Source organism: Stegostoma tigrinum, chromosome 25 (genome assembly GCF_030684315.1).
Source record: "Stegostoma tigrinum isolate sSteTig4 chromosome 25, sSteTig4.hap1, whole genome shotgun sequence".
Taxonomy (NCBI): domain Eukaryota; kingdom Metazoa; phylum Chordata; class Chondrichthyes; order Orectolobiformes; family Stegostomatidae; genus Stegostoma; species Stegostoma tigrinum.
Window position 1 is genome coordinate 49,274,161 of NC_081378.1, and position 26,860 is coordinate 49,301,020.

The 26,860-nt window shown below is 45.5% G+C and overlaps 1 protein-coding gene across 4 annotated transcripts in view; it reads left to right on the forward strand.

Moving 5' to 3' along the window:
* Window positions 1–687: 687 nt before the first annotated feature.
* plekhg7 (pleckstrin homology domain containing, family G (with RhoGef domain) member 7) overlaps window positions 688–26,860 on the forward strand; it is an 88,403-nt gene continuing 62,230 nt past the window's right edge. For 2 of the 4 annotated variants that reach the window (XM_048554279.1, XM_059654804.1), the window contains exons 1-3: window positions 688–772; window positions 20,674–21,390; window positions 25,098–25,231. In XM_048554279.1, coding sequence (XP_048410236.1) covers window positions 20,698–21,390; window positions 25,098–25,231 — 827 coding nt within the window. In that variant the 5' untranslated portion in view covers window positions 688–772; window positions 20,674–20,697. Of the gene's footprint in view, window positions 773–1,421; window positions 1,539–20,673; window positions 21,391–25,097; window positions 25,232–26,860 lie in introns of those variants that run through there. The other 2 variants (XM_048554278.2, XM_059654805.1) reach the window with 2 other exon arrangements.

Sequence of the window (26,860 nt, forward strand, 5' to 3'; positions counted from 1 at the left end):
GGCTGACATTTTAAATTCAAGTTCAGCCCCCATTGTGCTGACATGGCTCCTAAAGAGATAACGCAGTGTAGAGCTGGATGAACCCAGCAGGCCAAGCAGCATCAAAGGAGCAGGAAAGATGACATATCGGGCCTAGATCCTTCTTCAGAAAGGTCTAGGCCTGAAACGTCAGCCTTCCTGCTCCTCTGATGCTGCTTGGCCTGCTGTGTTCATCCAGCCCTACACCTTGTTATCTCAGACTCTCCAGCATCTGCAGTTCCTACTATCTCTGATTCCTAAAGACACCTAGTCCTTGTTTTCAAAACATGCCCCCGCCCCCCCACCGCGGCTCCATTCGAATTTCCACCCCCACACTAGAGGATTGAAAACATTTTCATTTGTGAGTTAGTCATGAGCAGTGTTGTTCTGGGTTTAATATTTTGTTTTGCATTTAGACATGTAAATGATAGATTACACCTCAATATGAAAAATATCAATGTGCAATGTTCACAGTGACCCTTGGAACCTGGAGCGAAGCCGCGTATCAATGATTTAAGAGGCACAAATATGAAATTCGATACTTTTAAAGCTGTGTTTGCATTACTTGTGATTGAATGACCTGAATGAAAAAGTGGTTTTACTTGGAGGCAGCATTGCAGACCTATATAGACAAAGCAGGCTTGTGTCAGTGTAAGCTGGTGCAGGGGGACAGTTTATACGAGGGACAGGTCAAAGTGAAGCTGCTAGTCTATAATGAATGTGAGTAACATGACCAGTCAACGATATAAATGAGGTAAAAACTGTGCTTACAAAAATTTTCAGATAAAAACATGTGCTTAAAATGCTCTCAAGTTTGTGGTAAAAAACGTTGCGGTAACTTGATATAACAAGGTGTAGAGCTGGATGAACACAGCAGGCCAAGTAGCATCGTGGAGCAGGAAAGCTGACGTTTCAGGCCTAGACCCTTCTTCAGAAAAAAGGTAACTTGTTGGTTGACAGTCGGTATAGATATGAAGGAGGAATGGCTTAATTGTGATAAAGGTTTGCCAAATTAAAAAGATATGAACAGGATTTGTACAAAGGGAGAAACATACTGGTCTATCCGGTTTTGTTTTGGCAAGGTAATTAAAAAAATTCAATTGACTTTAATCTCTTATAGTGGGCCATTTGGGTCCACTGTAAATAATGCAATTCATATTCTAACCTGAGGACTTGAAGGAGCCTTGTTGCTGTTTAGCTGCTGGACCTGGAAGCTGAGTGAGAGAGAGGGTTTACCTGGAGAGCGTGTCAGCTCCAGCCCACAACCTTTTTGCGGTTGCTGCTGTCTCTTTGGAGCAGCTAAGCGTGTTTGGCTGCCTGAGCCAAACCTCCCTGCCTCAGTCCCTCCCTACCTCAGACCTGGCCCCACCCTGCAAACTCTCTCAGAGGAAGCTGGAGTGAATCGGAATCGGAGCCGGAGTCAGGAGCAAACAGGCAACATCTCTGTCCCTTCACAGAACAGAACAGAACAGCAGCTGCTGAAACTTGTGGAGTGACCTGCCGAGCCTCCCCATCACAAGGTGCATTTTTATTTCAAAAAAACATTTTTTCTTGTGTTCAGGGCAGACAGATTAGGGAGATGAGGGAATGATGTGATTTTCTTTTAAAAATTGCCAGTTGGGGGTTTATATAAAAGGTAGTCATTTACTGTTACGTTGGTTGGGTGAAACTCGTGCCAACTGAAACAGCAGTGGTTGGGCAATGCGGATTAGATTTCATTATTTGGGTTGTGCCAACTGCTGGGTCTGGAAATTAGCAGCCAGGCTCAAACAGAATGCACAGGCATTGTATAAGTGGTCAGTTCTTGCTCTTCTGGCCTGTCTTGTGGTATAAAACCCACAATCCAGGGAAATTACCAATTTAAACCAGAATTTTCTCTCTCAACGTAAGTCTGTTTCAAGGCTTAAAAGATGCCGTGATCCCTCAGTGTGAGAGCAGGGGATGGGGACAGCATGTTTAATCTTCAAAGATTCATTTCTTTACCAATGCCTCTTTTACAGCAGGAATCAGTTAGACCACACTTGCTGTTTTCCTTTCCTTTAAAAAAGGCGAGTTTTCAAAGGTGCCTCACAGCTTATAACAGTGAGGGGTATCCCATGGCGGCCATATTGGCGTCTCGGAGTTGGTGACCCCAGAATCTGATCTTGCTCACTCCACTGGGTGGCCATGAGCTTGGGGAAGGCCTGATCTGAACTGAGGCACAGTACTGAGGGAGCACTGCACTGCCTGAGAAGATCTCCTCTGCCCTCCCTAGGTTCACGTAGAAGATCCCTTGACAGCCCTGTAAAGGATATACTGCCCTTCTTTTAACCAACATTCCCACTGCTGCTTGTGGGAGCTTGCTGTATGCAAATTGACTGCTGTATTTCCTCTATGTAGCAATGACAACGCTTCAAAAGTACTTTGGCATAAAACATTTTGGGACATCCCAATGTTGTGAAAAGTTCTGAGTAAATGCAAGGTTTTAATTTCTCTGAGTACAAGGGAAAAGGGTTGCTAAAGGGATCTTTCCTTTTAGTGTAAAAATATACTTTACTCATAAAAAAATTATCTATTTGTACATATAAAAAGTCCTAGATCAGTTTTGTACAGTCTTGGCCGGGAGGATAAAACAACATGGAATTTGACAGAGAGAACAAGAACTGTCGATACTGGAGTCAGAGATAACACAGTGTGGAGCTGGAGGAGCACAGCAAGCCAGGCAGCATCAGAGGGAGCAGGAAAGCTGACGTTTCGGACCAGGTCCCTTCTTCAGAAAAACCCTCAGAGCTGTTGCAAAACTATAGTCATTTTCTACTCATGCAGGAAACTATTTACATTCATTTTGAGGCAACAGTGTGGTCTGAGAGCTTAGCGGACGCCCCCGTTATACTTAGGCAGAGGGACCATAGACGCTGGTCTTTCCCCCCTTGGTGGCAGCTATCCCAGGCTTCAGTGCATCCCTCAGCATGCAGCCCTGGACCTTGGAATGTGCCAGTCTGCAACCCTCGGCCGAAGTCAACTGTTTATGCTGGATAACCAACAAGTTTCGGACAGACCAAAGAGCATCCTTCACCGAGTTGATGGTCCTGCAGGCGCAGTTGATATTTGTCTTGATGTGTGTCCTGGGGAACAGATGTTAGAGCACAGAGTCCTGCATCGCAGAACTGCCCAGGATGAACCTTGACAAAAACCACCTCATCTTTCTCCAGATTTCCTTCACAAAGGCTCATTCCAGAAGGAGATTTGTGACAGTCTCTTCAGCAGCGCAGCCACTTTGAGAGCTGGATGCTGTGGTGGCACAGAGACTGAGCATGCATGAAGGCTGTGACGGGCAGTGCCCTCCTCACCAGCCCGGCTGAAGGGATCATTCCCAGTGACTTTCTGCACATTTGATCCCTTACCTTCTTGGTCCTTTGCACACTGTGTAACTGATGACAACACCCTGACACAACCTGGTCGCAGCAAATGTAGGAATATCACGTGCTATTGGAATAGTGCATCAAACCTCCCTTCACAATGTCTTTTGTCCCAACAACATTGCACTTGTACAGGTCAGAGTATTTCCTATCCCAAACAAAAGGTACTAAAAAGGAGCTTGGTATTAATTTGATTGCTGTTTCAGGGACAGAATTTATCAGAAACCCGTCTGATCAGTGTAAAGATTTTTCAGGTGGTTTTAAACAACTTTTAGTCACCATTCCACATGTGGTCATACCTCTCCATGCTGCAGATGTTGTATGTGTTAATAAAGGACATATTCTAGCAGTGATGAATCATTGTGCAGAGTACACTGGTGGGCTGGATTTTACAGTCCCCCGCTGGCATGTTTGAAGGTGAGTGGAAGGATGTTTAACGTGTAGCGCACGGCCTTCCACTGAGCAGTCTCCCATCCTGTATTGAGTAGGGTTCAGGCAGTGCATCATTCTAAGTCTGATTCAGGCCCTCAAATGACGAAGCAATGAACAAGTAAGTGCCTCATTCCATTTTCACTCCCACCTTACCCACAACATTTGATCAGATTCCCTACAGTGTGGAAACAGGCCCTTTGGCCCAATAAGTCCACACTGCCCTTTGAAGCATCCCACCCAGACCCATCTCCCCCATAACCCACACACCCCTGAACACTACAGGCAATTTAGCATGGCCAATCCGCCTAACCTGCACAGCTTTGGACTGTGGGAGGAAACCGGAGCACTCGGAGGAAACCCACGCAGACACGGGGAGAATGTGCAAACTCCACACAGACAGTCACCCAAGGCTGGAGTTGAACCCGGGACCCTGGCGCTGTGAGGCTGCAGTGCTAACCACTGAGCTACCAAGCTGCCCCAGGTAGCACATTGGCCGCTTGACAGCTTTTATAGCCAGCGTTGGTGTTGGGCCGAGGGAGGGGGTAGTACATAGATGGCACACTTCCAAGTTAAGAAACCCTTTTTGGCCCACCAAGGGCGGTGCGGTGGCTCAGTGGTTAGCACTGCAGCCTCACAGTGCCCGGGACCCAGGTTCGATTCCATCCTCGGGCGACTGTCAGTGCGGAGTTTGCACGTTCTCCCCGTGTCTGCGTGCGTTTCCTCTGGGCGTGCAGGCTAGATGGATTGGCCGTGCTAAATTGCCCGTAGTGTTCAGGGATGTGTAGAATAGGTGGGTTATAAGGGGATGCATCTGGGTGGGATCCTCCAAGGGTTGGTGTAGACTTGTTGGGCCAAAGGGCCTGCTTCTACACTGTAGGGATTATATGATTCCATCCTCTCTAATGAAAATTCTTGCCTTCCCCCTCATTCTCTGGTGTCTGCATGCCAGACTCTGCCGACACACCTGAACCTACCTTGAAGTCTGGCTAAGGCTTCTGAGGAAGGGTCACCAGACCCGAAACACTAACTCTGATCTTTTCTTTCATAGATGCTGCCAGACCTGCTGAGCTTTTCCAGAAACTTCTGTTTTTGATCTTGAAGTCCAGCTCATTTGCTACACCGTTTGACCTTGGGGCTGCTGGGATTTTAGGGCTGCTGGCCAATCGGATTGAATGGTTCTTGACTAGTTGGTCAAACAACCTTTTACTCACCCTCCCACCTGTAACAATTTTCCCCTCACAGAGATTGAATCTCAGTTCTCCAAAGTGGGACACCCTTTTGAAATAGAGCCAGATGTCTTAATTGTAGGTGATGAACATTGCTCCTAGATTGGAAAACTGTGTGGACTTTTGGTGGGCAGACATTTTGGTTTGCGGAATAGGGTGCCCTGGAACCTCCAGCCACTCTGTGGCTTCCGCATTCACATCAGCGCTCAGCAAGTTTACTGTAGATTTGCTTGCATGCACTTCCTGAATTTCTTTCTGACCTACTGTTGGAGAATCTAAGCTCAAGGATCTGGGATTACCAACCCTCCTGGAATGTCTAGAAAACAAAAGTCATTCTGTGTGAGGAGGTAGATGTCGTAGGTAGGGGGAGGAAGTATAAAGCTAGTTTGTGATTATTCAATCAGGTGACCATTGACCAGACTCCACTGATTGGGCTGTCTTGGGTAATCAATGGTGGGAGTTGAATGGTTGGAACTCAGAGGTTGTGATGAAACCTCCCAAGGTGTACTCAACTGGAATGGGCAATCGTTTTAGATGTGAATATGGAGTCAGGACCTGAGCAAAGTGAAGTAACAGAACTTCTGTTACACTAAACCATCCAACACTATCTGAAATGTAGCCCTTTGTGAAAAGTGCAGTCAAGTTGAATGCAGGCCATTGGGAAAGCCAAAGCTATTGCCCTGTGTTTCCATCACAGCCTCTGCTCCCTAGCAACCAATTCCATCCCATTCCATAACAGCCAGCTTTGGCTGAAACAGATTATGTCACTGTTCCACTTGATCGTGAGCTCTGCTCCCTGGCCTGTATCCTCTTCATCACCCAGACTGTATGCTCCCACCTCGCATCATCATCTGTCTCCTTTTTCCATCCCCCAGTCTTAGCCTATCTGCTGGTGAAGCCTTTATCTATGTTTTTGGTACCTCCAGACTTGTCTATTCCATTGCTTTCCCATCATCCACCTTCCAAGTTCTAGACCCAAGCCAATCCAAAACTCTGATTCTCATTTCTGAATTCACAGCATCTCATTAATCTGTGCTCCCTGGTTTAAGCGATCTCCTGCCCGCAGCAAATGCTGGATTTTAAAATGATCATCCTCTTATTTAAAACCTGTTATGGGCTCCTCCCTTCCCATCAATAATATCTACCAGCTCCACTAGTCTGTAAGGATTCTGGTTTTCAATCCCATTCCTTAATTCTTTCACTCTGCCATTAGGGAATATACTTTCCAATGTTTTCTATGGTAATGGCTATCTGGAAAGAAATCTGGTAATGCAGAGGCAAAGCAAGGATATGGGAGGTTTGATCGTTGCAGACTAACTTTAACCCTACTGTGGTAATGGCAGGGTCAGTCAAGACATTGAAAGGGGCATTGGATTTTGTTTTAGATAAAACCAATGTGCAAAGGGATGGGGGAAATGGCAGGGGCATGATATAGACGTGGTGGGCCATCTGTGCTGTAACACCTCTGTGATTCTGTGATCCAAGGACCCCAGATGGGTAAAAGTTGCCAAATATCACAAGCTACCAGGAGTGAGCCACCTGGGAACCCAACCTCACCCTAACCCTAACATCCAGCTGTTTAGACCTTAAAGCCCTGAAGCTCTCTCCTTTACTTACCCTCTCCTTCAACTTTCTCCCTTTTAGATGCTACTTACAGCCTGTTTTTCTGATCGAGCTTTTGGCACCGATTCCCATAATCTGTGTATTCCTTGGATTGGTGTCTCAATTGTTGTCTGCATATGTTCGTGCTGTGGGACATTTTCCACATTAAAGGAGCTATATATGTACACGTCTTTTTGTTGACAATGGGAGATGGTGACAGTTCACAAGGGGGCGCATATGGCACAGTGAGTAGTGTCCTTACCTCTAGGCCAGGACTCCCACTTTAGATCCTTGTTGACCACTAAAGGGACAAGGAGAGACAAGGTGACTGTTAGCTGGTAAATCCTTCCAGTAAGAGTGGAAGAGTCTCCTGGTCAGCCGTCTTTATTTTTATTGCAAAAATATGCTTTATTCATAAAAAGTCTTTGTATGCATGTACAATTACTGAAGCAGTTCTGTACTGTCTTTGCAACAAAACATTGGAATTTTGCACACCCTGCAATTCCAAAAAAAAACCCAAGGTACTTCTTACTTCTAAAGGACAATATTTGCAAACATTGAGGGTCTGATCATCAAACAGACCCTTGTTATAGTTTGGCAGAAAGACCTGAGATGGTGGTCTTTCCCCACTGTGCCTTAGTGACAGCTCCTCCAAGCTTTAGAGAATCCCTCAGCATGTAGTCCTGGACCTTGGAATGTGCCAGTCTGCAACACTCAAAGACCAACAAGTTTTGGACAGACCAAAGAGCGCCTTTCGCTGAGTTGATGGTCCTCCAGGTGCGGTCGATGTTCGTCTCAATGTGTGTTCCGGGGAACAGACCATACAACAGCCTGTGGTTAGCACTGCAGCCTCACAGCGCCAGGGACCTGGGATCGTTCCTACTCTCAGGCGACTGTCTGTGTGGAGTTTGCACATTCTCCCCGTGCCTGCATGGATTTCCTCCAGGTGCTCCAGCTCCCTCTCACAGTCCAATGATGCTCAGGTTAGGTGGATTGGCCATGCAAAATTGCCTGTAGTGTTCAGGGATGTGTAGATTAGGTGGGTTATAGGGGGATGGGTCTGGGTGGGACGCTCTGAGGGCCGGCGTGGACTTGTTGGGACGAAGGGTCTGTTTCCACACTGTAGGGATTCTATGGTGAATAGTGCTGACCAGCCAGCCCTGCTAGACAAAAATGACCTACCACTTCAGGGTTTTGACCAAAAGTGTGAACCAATGGAAGCTCTTGGTCACCAATGCCCTCTTTGATGATGTTACCTGGAGAGAGGCAGCTCAGGTGATGTCAGTTGCCCTGCCTGTTCTAACCACCCCACACCCCCACTTCTTCCAGGGCAGTGGGAATTGTTTAAACCAGGTATAAATAAGGCAGCATCAGAATGGAGATAACAAGGTGTAGAGCTGGATGAACTCAGCAGGCCAAGCGGCATCATAGCAGCAGGAAAGCTGACGTTTCGGGCCTAGACCCGTCTTTTTCCTGCTCCTCTGATGCTGCTTGGCCTGCTGCATTCATCCAGCTCTACACCTTGTTATGTCAGATTCTCCAGTATCTGCAGTTCCTACTATCTCAGCATCAGAATGGAACTCCGTCTTCAGCTCCTGCTGTCAGGTGCCCACTTGCAGTCGAAATTAGGACAAAGAACTGCAGCTGCTGGAAATCTGAAACAGGAGCAGGGAACTGGTGGAGGAAGCCAGCAGGTTTGGCAGCATCTGTGGAGAGAGAAACAGAGTTAACATTTCAGTGATTCTTCTTCAGAACCCAGACTGAACCCAGTCAGGGCTTAGAGATCAGACATAATGGGGACTGCAGATGCTGGAGAATCTCTAGTGAAGGGTCTGGGCCCAAAACATCAGCTTTTGTGCTCCTGAGATGCTGCTTGGCCTGCTGTGTTCATCCAGCTTCACACTTTCTTATCTTAGAGCTCTGACAGACTGGTTAGTTTGCACTGCATCATCGAGCGGGGAAAATACGGAATTGCAACTATGGACCCTCAGGACGTTAACAAAGAACCAGCAACTAATTATTGTTTAAACAGTTGGAAGCTTAACTTTAGCATTGACGTTCCATCTGTTTAGCATTGCAGTCTTAATCTATGGATAAATTATAACAGAAACAGTTTGTGAGCATCAGTTAAAATTTAACAATGACACAACTATAGGAAAGATGGTGTGAAACTTGAAAGGGTTCAGAAAAGATTTACAAGGCTGTGCCAGGATTGAAGGGTTTGAGCGATAGGGAGAGGCTGAATAGGCTGGGGCTATTTTCCCTGGAGCATCGGAGGGTGAGGGGGTGACCATATAGAGGTTTATAAAATCATGAGGGGCTTGGATAGGGTGAATGGTCAAGGTCCTTTTCTTCAGGGGAGGGGAGGTGAACACTAGAGGATGTGGGTTTGTGGTGAGAGGGGAAAAATTTTAAAGTGACCTAAAAAGCAACTTTTTCACACAGAGGGTGGTGCGTGTATGGAATGAGATGTCGGAGGAAGTGGTGGAGGCTGGTACAATTGCAGCATTTAGAAGGAATCTGGATGGGTACGTGAATGGGAAGAGTTTAGAGGGAATAGGGCCAAATGCTGGCAAGTGGGACCAGATTAATGTAGGATATCTGGTCAGCATGGACGAGTTGGTGTAAAGAGTCTATGCCTCTATAAATATTAAATTGTTCATTTTTGTTTTGAATTTGGACCATTTATTGTCAAAAACAATAAAAGCCAGAGACTGACAAGGGTCCCATCAATTATCCATAGCTGTCTTGTGGAAGGGTATGTTGTAGTCTGTGATAGGTGTCACATCAGTTGTGTTGTTCCAGGAGTACTGGTGAACACTTTGAGTTAATCCTGGTTGAATGTGGTAATATATAGTGGGTGTGAGTGAATCAGGAGCTATTATTCACTTCAATGGAAGTAAATATTGAGAAAGGTGTAAAATGACCTACTGATTACTATCAATCATTTCGCAATTTTGCACATCATTGGAGTTAGCCACCTCTACGAACGTATCAGACAATGAGTCAGTCGTTATCATCCTTGCCTCTGAGTCACAAGATCCTGGTTTGAGACCCACTTCAGGGCTTGAGCTTTAAAGTCAAAGCTGACACTCCAGCACACAACTGATCACAGGTACTGAGATACAGTGAAAAGTGGCATTTTATGTGTTATACAGGCCAATTGTATCATACAAAGTGCATCGGAATAGCAGAACAGAGTTGCAGCTGTAAAGAAGATGCAAACAGAGACATCCAAATTAATGTTTGAGAAGTCCAGTCAAAACTCTGATAACAGCGTCTGAAGAAACTGTTCTTGAATCTATTCATAAGCATATTCAAACTTTAGTGCCCACGGAATAGGGTGGAAGAGAGTATAACCAGGGTGGGAGGGCTCTTTGATTATTTTGATTGCTTTCCTGAAGCAGTGGCAAGTATAAATGGAGTCAGTGTGCGGGAGGCTGGTTTGTGGACTGCACTGGGCTGTGTTTACAACTCTCTGTAGTTTCTTGTGATCTTGGGAAGAGCAGTTACCAAACCATCCTGTGATGCATCCAGCATAGGACGCTTTCTGTGATGTGTCTTTAAAAATTGGTTACAGTCTTTGTGGACATGTTGAATTTCCTTAGCCTGAAGCCCCAGCATCAAAGGGAAGAGTTTCTTCCCATCTACCTTTGTCTGTGCCCCTCAGTATTTTATACATCTCAATCCTGTCCCCTCTCAATCTCTTCTGCAACAACCCCAGTCTGTCCAATCACTTCATCCCCATGGCAACATCCTGGTAAAGCTCCTCTGCACCCCCTCCAGTGCTATCACATCCCTGTCAAACACACCGCAATGCTATAACACATCTTCTGAAGAAGAAGGGTCTCGACCCGAAATGTCAGCCTTCCTGCTCCTCTGATGTTGCTTGGCCTGCTGTGTTCATTCAGCTTCACACCGTGTTATCTCAGATTCTCCAGCATCTGGGATATGGAGCATAAAACTATTGCTCTCAGTACAGAGCATTATTAAGACCACCCCTGGAGTACTGTGTACAAGTTTGTTCACCTTGCTTAAGACAAGACATATGTATATATTGGAAACCATTAGGGAAGCTTCACGGGCTGAGCCCCGGGATGAAAGGGTTATTCTATGAGGAAAGATTGGGCTGTAACTCAGGGAATTTAGAAGAATGAGATGTGATCCTATTGAAACACAGGATGCAGAAAGGATTGGACAGGGTAGGTGCTGAGACGAGATCCCCTGTTGTGGGAATGTCCACAACTAGATGGCTACAACTAGTTTCAACATAAGGAGGAAAACCGTACAAGGAGAAATTTTGTCTCCCAGGCGATTGTCCGTCTTTGGAATTCTGTTCCCCGGAGAGCAGTGGAGGCTGAGTCATTGACGATATTCAAGGCAGATTTAGACAGATTTTTGATTGACAAGTGAGTGAAGGATTATGGGGACAGGCAGGAAAATGGAACGAAGGCCACAATGAGATTGATCATGATCTAATTGAGTAATGCAGCAAGCAGGAGGGGCTGAATGGCCTTTACCTGCTCATTTTGCTAATGCTCCTATCAAGTTTAGATAGGAGAACAGTTATGTGCTGAATCTGCAGGCGAGAATGCTGCAACATAGTTTACAAACTACAGGTTTGTATGCACAGAGAGGGGAGAGGCACATTTAATGCTTTAATCATGGGAGGCAAATAGTGAAAATGCATTGTTTTACACAGCTAATTTACCCATTTTATTTCAACGCCCTGCAAACACTATTAGAGCCAGAATCGCAATCTGACATTGTACACGTTCAGTTTATTTGTTGAGGGTGCATTATTAACATGCTGGTGTTTAACACATTTCAAAAGTTTAACACATTCCAAGTTTAGAGTGGGGGTTTTCTGCTGGAATCATTTATCGGGTTGTTTAACTAGATAATAGAGTTGTGCAGCATGGAAACAGACCCTTCAGTCTAACCAGTCCGTACCGTCCATAATCCCAAACTATACTAGTCCCACCTGAGTATACTTGGCACATATGCCTCTAAACATTCCTTATTCGTGTACTTATCTAAACGTCTTTCAAATGTTGTATCTGTACCTATATCCACCACTTCCTCTGAAAGTTCATTCCACGCGCCAACCACTCACTGTAAAAAAATTGCCCCTCATGTCTTCTTTAAGTCTTCCTCCTCTCACCTTCACGCTCTAGTCTTGAACCCCCCCACCCTAGGGAAAAGGCACTTGCCATTCACCTTATTTGTACTCCTCATGATTTTATAAACCTCTATAAGGTCAACCCTCAACCTCCTACGCTCCAATGAACAAATGTCCCAGCCTATCCCGCCTCTCTTTATAACCCAAATCTTCCATTCCCGACAACATCATGGTCAATCTTTCCTGAACTGTCACCAGCTTAATAACATCCATAATGGGCTGGAAAATCTACATGCCCACTGAACTGTAGGAGGCACAAGGTCACATAAATGAAGGGGCCAAGGACACTGGCCCATGCATAACATTGCAGGCGGCACGGTGGCTCAGTGTTTAGCACTGCAGCCTCACAGCGCCAGGGACCCGGGTTTGATTCCACCCACAGGTGACTGTCTGTGCAGAGTTTGCACATTCTCCCCGTGTCTGTGTGGGTTTCCTCCGGGTGCTCCGGTTTCCTCCCACAGTCCAAAGATGTGCAGGCTGGGTGGATTGGCCATGCTAAATTGCCCATAGTGTTCAGGGTTAGGTGGGTTATAGGGGGTTAGGTCTGGGTGGGATGCTGTGAGTGTTGTTATGGACTTGTTGGACCGAAGGGCCTGTTTCAACACTGTAGGGTTTCTATGATTCAGTCTTGAGAATTTAAACGTAGGACAGTGTATACCATACCTGAGTCAAAGTTTACTTTACAGACGAGTAGCTGAGAGCCAGCTTGAGGTGTTTTTCACAATGAACTTATCATTCAGGGTTCAGGAGTGTGCTGAAGTTTCAGAACAGAAGTTGTAAATTCAGGCTACGTATATGGAAGACTGTGGAGATTTGACATGGTAGAATTAAACACCTTCGATACAGATTAAAAGGGAATTCAGTTGAGGGGTTCACAATCCTGCCAGGTTTAGTACATCAGGATGAACTTCCCTGGCACTGGCACACGGCTGCTACCTAGACACTAAAGGGTTAAGTCTAACTGTTTCAGACAACATATACCATCACAGGTAGTGATCCTGCAACCTGGTGGCAAGATGAAGCACAGTGGCATGTTTCTTAAATAACAAATAAATTTTCCTGACCTCATCAGACCCTGTAAATATTCTTTAGCAGCATTATAAGACAAAAACAAAAATGTCAGGGGACACAGATTTAAGGTAATTTTAAAAGACTCAGAGGTAAGATGAATTTTATTTGCACCGCATTGCTGAAACAGGCAGTCGAAGCATAATTGTTGATAACTTTTCGAAGAGGAATTGGATACTTGAAGGGAAAACTTGGCGGGATCTTGGGGAAAGTACAGGGGAGAGTGGGGCCTGATGGATAACTCTGGTAAAGATCTCCCAACACTATTATGTGCCTTCCTTCTGCAGCCTTTGAACATCCCTTAATTATCTTAGAGGGAATCTCTACAACACCCTCTGATACCCTCCTATTAATATTATACTTTTGATCTTAGACCCTTCCCAGAGTCTCCATTAGATCCTGTGAAATGTTGTTTGAAGAAGTTGAACATCCCAACATTAATCTGGATCTGCACAATAAATCTCCCCTCCCTTATCAAATCAAACTCCCCCACCCCCCGACGGTGGCCATTCTCTGTGCCGTCCAGCATCCTGAGTGTGTTCTGCAAGTCTTCACTTTGGAGAGTATGACCCTGCCATTTGGAACTCTTATTCCACTGATCTCTCCTTCATCACCACTGCACCCAAAACACCAGGCCCTTCTATCTCCATCTCAACTTTACCCACAGCCCTCCCTCAGAGCTCTCTTCCAACCAACTCTCCCAGCATCCCCATAGTCATTGCAGATCCTGACTCTTTGTGCAAGCTGCCATTCTTCTGTTCCCTACGACTGTATCGCAGGGTAAAGGCAACTGCTCCCTTCCAACACAACTGAACAAAGCCACTTGGTCCAAGCTGTTGTGAAAGGGTCTCAGGACTCTGGAGTTGCCTGTCACCAGGTGTAAATTGCACAGTGTTGGCAGAGTTAAAAAGATTCAGGAAGACTACATTGGACACACAACACGATGAAGCCAGACTAGCCCGATTGTGAGTGCATCTGGACTTGAACACACAAAGAAGATAGATTAGTCCCTACCTAATGTAACTAGAAGATCAGAGCCTGGTGTATCTAAGATCTCCATGTATAACAGTATCTGGAATGAATGTGTAATAAATGGGGTTACTATGATGTCAGAGCTTGAAGATTTTCCTTGACCTTCCCTTCTCCTGGATTTGTTTGACTTCAACACATTCATGGTATATCACATGATAAAAGGGTTGACATCTCAAAGCACATGTGAACTAGGTGCCATGAGGCTCCTGGGCTGTTTTAATCTCAAAAGTAGGGGATATATCAAGAAAGAAGTGAGGATAATGAGTATTGATGGTGTGCCAGTGTATCACAGGTGTGATGTGAGTGACAGTGGCCAAAGGTGCCCACCATAGCCAGCAGCCTTGCAGTTATTTTAATGCTCTGAGGAGCACTCATTGGCTAGAGACAGGACTTCTGCCCCTCAGAAAAGGGAGGCAATGGCCTCGTGATAATATGGCAGCAGTGTTAATCCAGAGACCCAGCTAATAATCTGGGGACCCAGTTTTAGAGTGGAAATTGCCATCTTTACCTGATCTGGACTATACGTGACTCTAGACCTATAGCAACGTTGTTGACTCTTAGCTTCCCTCTGGGCAAGAAGAGATGGACAATAAACGTTTCCTAGCCAATGAAGGCCTTCATCTCATAATTGAATAAAGAAGAAAAAGCTTGGGGGTGGTGTTCTCAGGGAGCAGCTGGCTTAGCTGATTGTCTGCCAATTTTAGGGTCCCAGCAGTGCCACTGGGAGTAGTGGTCACTGTTGGTACTGCAAGCAGTTCTCACATTCTAAATGTTGGGGCGAGCTGGGTATGGAGAGTCTTGTAGCAGGAACTGCAGGAGAGTGTGGCAGGGTGGCCCTGGGAGGCTGGGTGAAAGGCATTGGGTCTGGGTCTGGGTCTGGGTTCAGGTTCAGGAGACAGAGTAGCCAGAGTAGCCAGAATGGAGTGCCTGATAAGTTTGCAGCTCCCCATCAGAAACAGGGCAAATGAGGGAGGCTCCCACTGTGCCCAATTTTCCAACCAGAGGGTTTGTGTAGGTCCAACTTGCTGGATATTAAACCCCACCCCTAACTAACATAGAGAATAGCAGCAGGAGGAGAATAATCAGGCCTTTGATTCCTTGCCACCATTCAATCTGATCACAGCTGATCCCCAACTCAGTCCCCTCATCCTACTTTCTCTCCGTACTCCCTTTATCACTTTCACCCCAAGAACTATCTCTAACATTTTCTCTGACTTCAAAATTGTCTCTGGCCAGAAAGTGGTGCTTATGCAGCCATTAATTAATTGGGACCTCAGTTAGGGTGAGGACAAGACGGCTGCCAGGGAACTTGCCTGCCTCACCTAAAGTTTCTGACAGACCAGTTCATGGCCACCCGAGGAATTTCAAAGGCCCCACCTTTTGGGATTTCCAGCCGGTGCAGAGAGGCTCCCTGTTCATTACCAGTTCTACTGCCTCCTCTGATCCTGACCAAAGGGGGATGGGCTGTGCCCCACTCCCTGCACCATTTGGATTTTGAGGCCCATTGGGTGACATGGTCATGTAGAATGGATGCTGGCCAGGAATGGACACGTTTCCGAGCCCCCGGGAATGCTTTCATCAGGAGATTGATGGTGAGTTCCCTGGCCATTCCTGAAGGATTGGCAGCCCTCGTGACACTGAGGACCATAGTAATGTTGACCATTTCTCACTACTGAGGTAACCTGTGAGCTGTGAGGAATGGGAACTGCAGAAGAAATGGCCTTTGGAAGCAAGGTAGGAAGAACAGATGAGTCACACAGTCACAGAAATGTACAGCAAAGAAACAGACCCTTCGGTCCAACTCATCCATGCTGACCAGATATCCTAAATTAATCTAGTTCCATTTTCCAGCATTTAGCCCACTAAACTCTTCGTGTACCCACCCAGATGGCTTTTAAAGTTATAAATGTACCAGCTTTCACCACTTCCTCTGGCAGCTCATTCCATACACACACCAGCCTCTGCTTGAAAAATAATCTGTTGGGGTCTTTTTCATGAACCTAAGTAAAGTAATAAAGGACCTTTTCTTCCTCCACAGGCCTAACAGAATAAACGGATGGAATATAAGTCACCTGCAAGGCTTGATTTGAGATTAGCATAAATAGCTTGTTCATTTATGTGTGAGAACGCAACTAGTGGAGTCAGGTACAGTTCAATCTCTCGTTCTGAAGGAGGGTGTGGGTTACACAAAGGACAAGTGGTTTTGCAGGTTTCTCTTCATTACCCAAGTGTCTGAAATTCCCACATTTGTTAAGAAGTGAAATATTCCCAGCTGAATAATGGCTACAACCATGACTGAGTTACATGGACGCAACCTCGTGTCATTTGGGTGTGTTGGTTTTACTTTTAATTTCATAACATCCTTTATTCATAAAAAAAAGTCTTTATGTATTTCCACAGTCATAAAGGCAGTTTGGCTCTTCAAGGAAACAGACAAACTTTGGAGTTTGACTCAATCCAAAAAAAACCAAAGCATCTCTTACACATACAAGACAATATTTACATCTATTGATGCAGATGGAGGGTCTGATGACTGAACACACCCCTATTTACCTTCCGCAGAAGACCTCAGGCAGTGGTCTTTCCCCACTGTGCAACAGCTGCCCCAAACTTTAGTGTGTCCCTCAGCATGTAGTCCTGGACCTTGGAGTGCGCCTGTCTGCAACACTCCATCGAGGTCAACTCTTTGGTCTGGAAGACCAACAAGTTTCAGGCAGACCAAAGAGCATCTTTCGCTGAGTTGATGGTTCTCTAGATGCAGTCGATGTTTGCCTCGGTGTGTGTCCTGGGGAACAGACTGTAGAGTACTGAATCCTATGTCACGGAGCTGTTCAGGACACACCTTGACAAAAACCCATTGGCTTTTGGGTGTAACAAGGTGTGGAGCTGGATGAACACAGCAGGCCCAGCAGCATCAGAGGAGCAGGAAAGCTGACGTTTCCAGGTCCGAAACACTGGGCCTGCTGTGTTCATCCAGCTCCACACCTTGTTATCTCAGATTCTCTAGCATCTACAGTTCCTACTGAGTCATTTGGGTGTGTTGGCCTTTATTGTGTGTGTGGGGGGGTGGGGGGGGTGTTGGGGGTGGTGCAGGACTTGAATAATGCCGTCTTACTAAAACTGAACAGGGTTTTGGTGAGAGCCCACCTCTGAGGTGCTGTGTATAATTTTGGGCTCCAAAAGAATACACTTGCATTTGGCATGACCTTCAACTGCTGCAGATATCTTTCAGTTGTAATTCCAGAATGTGTTCTTTAAAAGAGGGGCTGGTAAATTACCTGGCTGTCTGGAGAAAGAGAAAGAGAGAGAGAGAGAGAGAGAGTGAGAGAGTGACACTCATGGAATGTCACACCTTTTTTTTAAAGATTAGCTTCCCTACAGTGTGGAAGCAGGCTCTTTGGCCCAACAAGTCCACACCACCCTTTGACATATCCCATCCAGATCCTTTACGAATGTGAAAGCAATTTCAAACAACAGCCCTTCAAACTGGAGAAGAGGCAAGTCAGATCAGACTCAGCTGTAAACTCCTGTCATTACAATGATAACTGGAGGGTCAATGGCTGCTCAACAGCAAACTGTCCCCTATGGATTGTATCCCAAATCGCAGATACATTTTATGATTTTCCTTTTGAAGAACACACGAAGACAGGTGTTACAAAGTCAGTTTCAACTTTACTTGAGTGGCCTAGTGGGACCGAATGCTCTTGTGAGCCTGGGTTTGAGTGTCTATGAGCTGTGATGGCACAAAGAACCCTCCCCTAGATATCCGTCTGTTACACGTAAAGACACTCACTCACTCTGAATGCTGCGAACCGGTTAAAAGGAACGAACCCCTGGGTGAGGACGGCTGAATTGGCTCTCCATCCTTGGTTACCCGCCTGCTCAGTTAGTCACCTTGGAATTTCTCTCGTCCTGAATGCTAGAGTTCAATCAGGGTCAAAAGGAATCAGAACCCAAAATCTCAACACATCTGCAAAACAAAGGGACAGGAAGCTAACTGAGCAATCACTAACATGCACATTACTGGTAATCTCCATTACAATGACTGCAGAGTTCAATTGTCTGCTATTCACCAACAGTTCAAAAATTGATCCATGTATCTTTAATTTTTTTGGACCTTTCTCTTAATTCTCAGCTGTGTGCTTAGTCATTAGAAAATTCACTCGTTAACTTCAGGATCTCTGTTCAAATAGGCTCCTTCAAAAACAAATTTAATTTGGTCTGGAATAAAGTTATCCACAAGGGATGGCATCTGTTTATAACTTAACATTGTGACCAACCAAGAGGGGAAGTGAATTAAAGTAGGAGCTAGTTCAATCCTTCTCACCTGGGAGCTGAACTACTTGGCAATCCCCATCTGGAACCTTAGATAAGGGAACCTTAAAAACAAAGTTGCTGGAGGAGCTCAGCAGGTCTGGCAGCATCTGTGAAGGAGAAAACAGAGTTAACGTTTTGGGTCCGGTGACCCTTCAGAAGGGAGCCTGGCCTGGAGTCTGAGTATAATACATTAGAGGCTGAACAGTAACGTCTCATTAAATTGGTGCCCAGAATCAGAAAGAGAAGGAAGTTGTCCAAAGATGAGAGTCTGAGTAATATGGACCTATATTTTCTGGAGTTTCCCCCGAGGTCTTGAGAGAGAAAACTCTGAGAGAACAGCTCCACTACCCAGAGGATCTAAACCACAGGAGCACCGTCCCCTGATAAGGGAGCGATGATTTGAATTGAGCTGAGAAGAAATGACTTCACTCAAAGGGTTGTGGATCCTATGGAATTCTCCACTCAGAGGGTTGTAAATATTCCATTGTTCAAAACATTTAATGCTGTGATAAATAGAGCTTTGGTGCTCAGGAAATCAAGGAATATAGATTTGAGTAGGAAAATGGAGTTGAAACCCAAGATCATATTAAATAGTGAAGCTAGTTTGATGGGCTGTACGGTCACCTGCAGCTATTTCTTTTTGGCAACTAAAAAGTGATCAAATATAGAGTTGTTGTTTGACCATTGTTTTGATTCAGTTGTTCTCACCATTGCAACTTCCTTGAACTGACTTTGGGAACCCATAACCCATACATTCCATAACTTCCCAACTTTGGCCAGTATTTATTTCTGTTTGAATCTCCGGCTGGGGTTTATTTTAACCAGGATCCTTTGGGAAAAGCTCAGTTGTTGGCCCTTGCTTTGCAGGATGGTGAGGAGCTGGATGAGAGTCAATCAAATTACAGAACTGAGGGGGCTGCAATTTGGGAAGAACAGGAGTGAAAAACCTTCAAAGTTAGGATTGTATTTTTGACGGGTGATGGGAGTTGGCTTGTAAAACAGTTTTCTTTTGAGGAAGCATCCTGTCTTTCATACAACAGAATGCCCTGGCTGACCTGGTGAAATGCTTTTTTGTCACATGTAACCCAGATTGCTAATACTGTCTAAATCAATGTGATGCAATCATTTACTGGAACAATCTAAAAGTATGCTCCCGTTGACTCATTATTGCCCATCCTGGAGATGGTGGTGGTGAGCAGCCTTCTTGAACTGCTGCCATCCATCTGGTGTGGGTAGGTGCACCCAGAGTGCTGTTAGGGGGACTATGGAGTTCCAGGTTTTTGACTTAGCGATAGTGAAGGAATGGTGACAGGATGGTATGTGCCATGGAGGGAGTCTTGCAGCTGGTGCTGCCATGATGTATTTCCATGCATGTGCTGCCTCTGTCCATCTGGACAGTAGAGTTTGCAGAGTCTACTATCTGTTAAAGGAGGCCTAGGGAGTTACTGCAGTTGCATCCTGTAGATGGTTAAGGTAGTGGAGGGAGTGAATATTTAAGGTTGTAAATAGAGCCCCAATCAATCGGGCTGTTTTATCTTGGATGGTCTGAAGCTTCTTGAGTGTTGCTGGAGATGCAATCATCAGGCATTTCCATCGTACTTCTGACTTGTATCTTATCGATGGTGGACAAGCTCCATGCAGGGAGTCAGGAGGCAAGCTAGTCATCACAGAATTTGCAGTCCTGCCGTTCTTTATCCAGCCAGTCTAGTTCTGGTCAATGATCAGTTGAGAGAAGGAGTGGTAAGAATGGACTGGACAGTGTCGGGATAAAATTGATGATATATCCATCAATCGAAGTCGGCAGGAGGCAGCAGATAAGTAGGAGGGGGAATAGGGATGGATCTTCGGGGAACATCAGTGATAACGGATCAGGAGCAAGAAGAGGAGCTAATGGAGGTGAGACCTGATGAGATAAATAAAGATGAGTACTGACCCATCCATCTGAATGGGGTGGTGTTGTAGGTGATTGGTGACATCAGCCACAGTCAAAGGCTGACAGATCGAAAAGGATGAGGGTAAGAGATCAATAACTTTGGTAAGAGTGTATGTCTTAGCAGAGGAGCTAACCTGATTGGAGGGATTCAAACATTGCATTCTGGGAAAGATGGCCATCAACACAGGCAGCAGCAATATATTCGAAGAGGACAACGAAGATGGGGCAGTGTATTACAAGGAGGGTAGAACCAGGAGTTTTCCGTTTTTTGAGCAGAATGGAGTTGAAGGAGAGGAAAACCAAATCTAAATGGAGAGAATACTTAAGAATATCAACTTATAGGAGAGCCATGAGGCAAGTCCTCCTTTATCTGAAGACTACATGTCAGGTCATGTTAAAGTGATCAAACATTCTTTCAATAAAGTTATATAAGTTAGACTACATCAATGTTCTTTCTTTCTGTAGGTAAAACTCTACAAGTAATGCTTCATGGAAATCAATGTGCAAAATCTGCTCCCTGAATCCTATTTGGAAATACGAGACCAGGGGTGCGAAATAGTGAATTTAGATCATGGTAAAGATACCGTTGAAGAAAAGAATTGTTTAAAAGAGAGTCTTCATGCCTGGAAACGTGATGTGGAGGTCCAGACAAGTCCGTTCCTTGCGCAAGACAAAGAGGATGAACATATCAAGAGTTTGGTGCACAGACCATTGCCCATCTTCAGATATTCCCCAGATGTTGAGGTTTCCCAGAGTCCATGCTTTCAGTTTGACAGGTTGGCCCCTGCCAGGGTCTCCTTGTCTCCATCCCTGCGGAGGATGAGGAGAAAGATGATGGCACGACCAGCTTCCCCAAGGAGTGCTGGGAGGGCTCAGAGACCGTTGGAAGACCCTGAAGAGCTGGCCTCTAACGGTGACTCTTCTGTACCAGCCAATTACCTACAGATTCCACGTCCCACAACGGAGGCAGCCTCTGTTGACCAGAGAGCTATTGGTAAGGAGGTTCCTACACAACTCCAACAAGACTCTCCGCAAAGTGTAGCAGTTCTGTTACCTGAAAACCAACAAAAGGGTGACCATATCGGGGATGTACCAAACATCCCTCATACTGAGAAAGACATTCCTCTCTGGGCAAGACGACGGGGTGACTGCACGTTCACTTTGTTGGATAATCTTCAGGAGGTAAAACATGCATTATTTTATTGTGTTTCCACAGTATGTAGCTTGCACTTGGCACAGACTATGTGGCATCTGTGTAACACCTTTCACAAGCACACCTCAGAAAAATTTGCAATCAGTGAAGTACTTTTGAAGTTGCTGTTGTGATGTAGGAAACATGGTGGTCAATCTATGCACAGCAGGATCCCATGCCAACAACAAACCAGATTTCCTGGTTTTATTCGTCGAAACATGGGTGGGAAGGTTAATGAGAGATCAAGGCACCATGGAGCGCAGAACTGTTCTACAAAGTGGAACAGCTGAATCCTCCATCCCCAGCTCGGAGGGAGGCCAGAGTCTGGGTTCAGGTTCTCTCCTCACCCTCTGTTCCTCCAAAGAGAGACTCTGCTGGTTCTTTTCCACGTTCGATCTCCCTGTCGATCAGTGAGGAGCAAGTGCAGAGCCAGAGACTGGCAGGAGTAGAATCAGCCCCCTGGTTTATCAAAGTGGAGTTTCTAAGCTGGAAATGCTGCAATTGTGATGATCTATTTACATAACTGAGTCAGTTCGCTTATCAGACGTCAGTAGAATATTGTCAATGACATTAGCCTGATAGACTATGTAAATATCACCCTGTCAGCAGCTAGGTAGCACTAGGACAACAGAGTGGAGAGGGGCTTCCATGTATATCGCTGTGATGACAGTGTTTGCCTTCCTGTGCTTGTGGAAGGCTCTGGAACAAATCCAAACTTTTCTTTCTTTAGAGCAAATGAATCTCTTTCACTACGTCTCGAATGGGTAAAACTTCCGGCCCAGAACTTTGCGCAGAGGCCTTCACACTTAACAGCCAGCTGCAGTGTGGTGGTGGAAACAGACCCAGATGCTGTGGGTGGGGTGGCAGCTTTCATGGACGTAGTTGGGGCTGCCCTTGATCCAGGCATGGGTTATGGGTGAGGTGCAGGGGAGAGAAGAAGACTTTCGGTCTTGCCCTGTGGGACAAGTCTTCCTTTGTCTGGGAGGTTAAGCTGAGGTCACATCTGCTGTTAAAGATAAAGCAGTCGTGTTAATTTAGTCACTGCTTGCTGACGTCGACTGACATTGAGACTAGGAACCACAGTACACTATTGAGCCCTTCAAACCTGTTCTACCATTCACAATCATCATCCAACTCAGGACCCTCTTCCCATTTACTCCCCATACTCCATATCTAACTTTGTCTTGAAAACATTGAATACCCTGGCCACAGCTGCTTTCTAGATGATCTGTTACATCAATGAAGGAGTCAGTTAAGGATCAACCATGTTATAGAGCAGCTATAGGTAGTCCCAACTGGGTAAGGTTGACCTGTTCCTCTCCCTAAGGGACAATAAGGAACCATTTGACTAGGCTATACAACTTCACAGCTTCCAAATCCCTTCTGTGAGACTCCATTTCTGAATTTCGTAAAAAAAAACTTGAATTCAAATTCTCGACTCGGGACCTGATCTCTCATTCCCAGAACGATGAGCCTGGAAGAATAACAACGCCGTCATCACCTAAGTTTTATTTCTGAAAGAAAAATGATCCAAATCAGAAACGAATGTGTGTTATTTGGGAGAGAATTCCACAGGCTCACCATTTTCTGGGTGAAGAAGATTCTCCTGATCTCAGTCTTAAATGGCCTACCGCGTATCCTTAAACTATAACTTACAAAGGCAAAAGGGGGAAAGGCATTACAAGCAGCTGATAGGAAATAGCCAATGTCACCAAACGTGACCCTTCAGTTTGGGCGATAGAATGATTGTTCTAAAATGATGTATAAGTTAATTATAGCCAGCCCAACTCAATTCAAATAACCACAGTCCTATCTGTAACTAGCCTCTGGTTGACTTGCTGTATTTTACATAAAGTAAACAAGATTAACAGGGCTATTTGAGGTAACAAGGTGTAGAACTGGATGAACACAGCAGGCCAAGCAGCATCTAAGGAGCAGGAAAGCCAACGTTTCGTGCTAGACTCTTCATCAGAAAAGGGGAGGGTAAGAGGGCTCTGAAATAAATAGGGAGAGGGGGGAGGCGGTCTCCAACTATCTTCTCCTCTATCGATCCTCAATCTGCCTCCCCCTCTCTCCCTATTTATTTCAGAACCCCCTTTCCCTCCCCCATTTCTGATGAAGGGCCTAGCCCCAAAACATCAGCTCTGCTGCTCCTCTGATGCTGCTTGGCCTGCTGTGTTCATCCAGCTGTACACCTTGTTGTCTCAGATTCCCCAGCATCTGCAGTTCCCACTGTTTCCTAACAGGGCTATTAATGGAATGTCAATGGAGAAAAGCTATGGCACTCAATGGTGTATCCCTAAAATTATGGAATGAAAATCATTTATTTCTGTACAGCACCTTTCTTGGCCTCAGGATGTCCTTATGTGTCCAATAGCTAATTTAATTCTGTTGTAGGGGGTAACTTTGGAAATGTGCACCAAGGTCCCACAAACAGCAACCCAACGCATGACCAAATAACCTGATGCTAGTTGAGGACTAAATATATCTCATCACATGCACAGAATTCCAGTCTCCACTTCTGTTCCAGATTGTACTTCTGACAGTGCAGCATTCCCTCGGTTGTTGCAGTTGGGGGGGGCGGGGGGGGTGTCCATGGTCTAGGTTCAGAACCTGAAGTGAACTCCTTTTAAAACCTGTACTCGAAAACCAGGGAAATTAAATGTTACAGTTGACCATTCACTTAACACTGAGCGAGCTCACTTCCACAGAGGAGGCGAGAAATCCTGCAAAAGTTGGAAGCCAGAAGTTAAAAAAAAAGTTTTTTTTCAGTACGGAAAAGATTTGTTATGTATTTCCAGTGTTTATGATACGTTATGATTCACAGCCATCATAACTTTAAGAGACATGCTAGTGATATTATCACTACATCATAGCATGTGACCTGAGGGTATGAAGGTCTCAGACTCCCTCTTACTACAGTTCACTTGAAGCATGACACACTGCTGGAAGCATACACCTCTGCAGTAACTTAATAATTCAGCTTTGGCCGAGACACTTATGGGCCTTTGGAATGTATTATTTGTGTATAATAGTTAGCTGTGACGTATGTCTGCTGGTTTCTACAATACTGATAGATATCTATGCCCAGTTTCTCCAGTTGCAAGGAACAATGTAAGTGTTGCTACATCAAATAAAATATCATGCTGGAGGCAATCTCACACTATTTTCATCACTTCATATCTGTCACAACATTATATTCTTATTTGGATCATTTTTATGTCAAACTTAATAAAAGCTTGGCTATGACAGTGTTATTATTTTTACAGGCTAATCACTTAGTGAATGTGAAGTCAGATCCAAATTGAGAATTTGAATTCAATTCTCTAAAAGGATTCTGAAATGAATTGGGGTCTTGTCAAAGTGATTGTCAAGTTATGATAAGTTAGTTAACTAGCTCATTACTGTCCCTTAGGGAGAGAAACAGGTCAACTTTACCCTAATGGTTGCTGATCTACAGCATGGTTGATTCTTGACTGGCTCCTTTGTGGTCTAACAAGTCACCTCATTGTGGCAAATCAGTTAGGAATGGGCAACAAACACCATCGTTGTCATCTAGAGAATGGGTAAAAATAATCCAAGTGTAAAATCATTCCACTGATGATTATATCAATGTACCATTGCTTGAGGCAAAGTGGATGACGAGATATATATCCCATGGCGACTGATGTTGTCTCAAATGGTGTTATTGTCTCAGACAGGAAGCCAGAGACCTTTCACTGACCTTATAAGCGGAACTCAGGTTGAGTCCCCTCTGCACATGACTCACTCAAATTCAACGCTGCGCATCCCCTATGACCCCAGTGGAAATGTCCCTGCAACTACATCAAGGTAACATCAACTCGTGACGACACATGCACAAGACCGCTGTGTAAATGTGAGAGGTTCGTGTTGAAGATTGATGTAGACAGAGTGAAAGAACTGAAAAAGCTAGGACGTCAAAAATTGGGGATTTTATACATGGCGGGGGATGGGGACAATCCGGGAAGTTTGGACAGAGACTGTCAGAACGTTGTATTCAGTTTTGGGAGGCCATGATATTACTGCTATAAACAACATACAGAATGGTTTGGCGCAGATAATGACAATGGAAAGCTATAGTAATGAGGAGCTACGGGATTGTTACCATGGAAGTGTAGCAGATGAGAGGAGATTTGATGGAATTGTTCTTATCTGCATAACGTTTTGAGTGAATTAAGAGAACATAGAGAGATTACCAAAAGAATTATTTGCACAGGGATAATGGGAACTGCAGATGCTGGAGAATCCAAGATAACAAAGTGTGAAGCTGGATGAACACAACAGGCCAAGCAGCAGCTCAGGAGCACAAAAGCTGACGTTTCGGGCCTAGACCCTTCATCAGAGACGGGGATTCTGAAATAAATAAGGAGAGAGGGGGAAGCGGACTGAAGATGGATAGAGGAGAAGATGGGAGGAGAGTATGGGTGGGGAGGTAGGGAGGGGATAGGTCAGTCCGGGGAGGACAGACAGGTCAAGGGGGTGGGATGAGGTTAGTAGGTAGGAAATGGAGGTGCGGCTTGAGGTGGGAGGAGGGGATAGGTGAGAGGAAGAACAGGTTAGGCAGGCGGGGACAAGCTGGGCTGGTTTTGGGATGCACTGGGGGGAGGGGAGATTTTGAAGCTGGTGAAATCCACATTGATACCATTAGGCTGCAGGGTTCCCAAGCGGAATATGAGTTGCTGTTCCTGACAAGAGAGTTGCAGTGGAAGAGAAATCCCCTGAGGTTGGTCCGGAGGGAGGAGGGTAACTTCTGCAGGTTAGGCATCCTGGAAGAGGCTTTGCAGTGAGGCTAAAATTGTTATCAGAGACAATGAGAACTGCAGATGCTGGAGAATCCAAGATAACAAAGTGTGGGGCTGGATGAACACAGCAGACCAAGCAGCATCTCAGGAGCACAAAAGCTGACGTTTCGGGCCTAGAACCTTCATCAGAAAAGGGGGATGGGAAGAGGATTCTGAAATAAATAGGGAGAGAGGGGGAGGCGAACTGAAGACTTCCCCTTCCCCCACTGCATCCCAAAACCAGCCCAGTTCGTCCCCGTCGCCATAACCTGTTCTTCCTCTCACCTATCCCCTCCTCCCACCTCAAGCCGCACCTCCATTTCCTACCTACTAACCTGATCCCCCCCCCTTGACCTGTCCGTCCTCCCCGGACTGACCTTTCCCCTCCCTACCTCCCCACCCATACTCTCCTCTCCACCTATCTTCTCCTCTATCCATCTTCAGTCCACCTCCCCCTCTCTCCCTATTTATTCCAGAACCCTCTCCCCATCCCCCTCTCTGATGAAGGGTCTAGGCCCGAAACGTCAGCTTTTGTGCTCCTGAGATGCTGCTTGGCCTGCTGTATTCATCCAGCTCTGCACCTTGTTATTTGCACAGGGATTCAGGAGGAGGCCATTCAGCCTGTTCATGCTGGTGTCCATTCAAGCACGTGATGGCT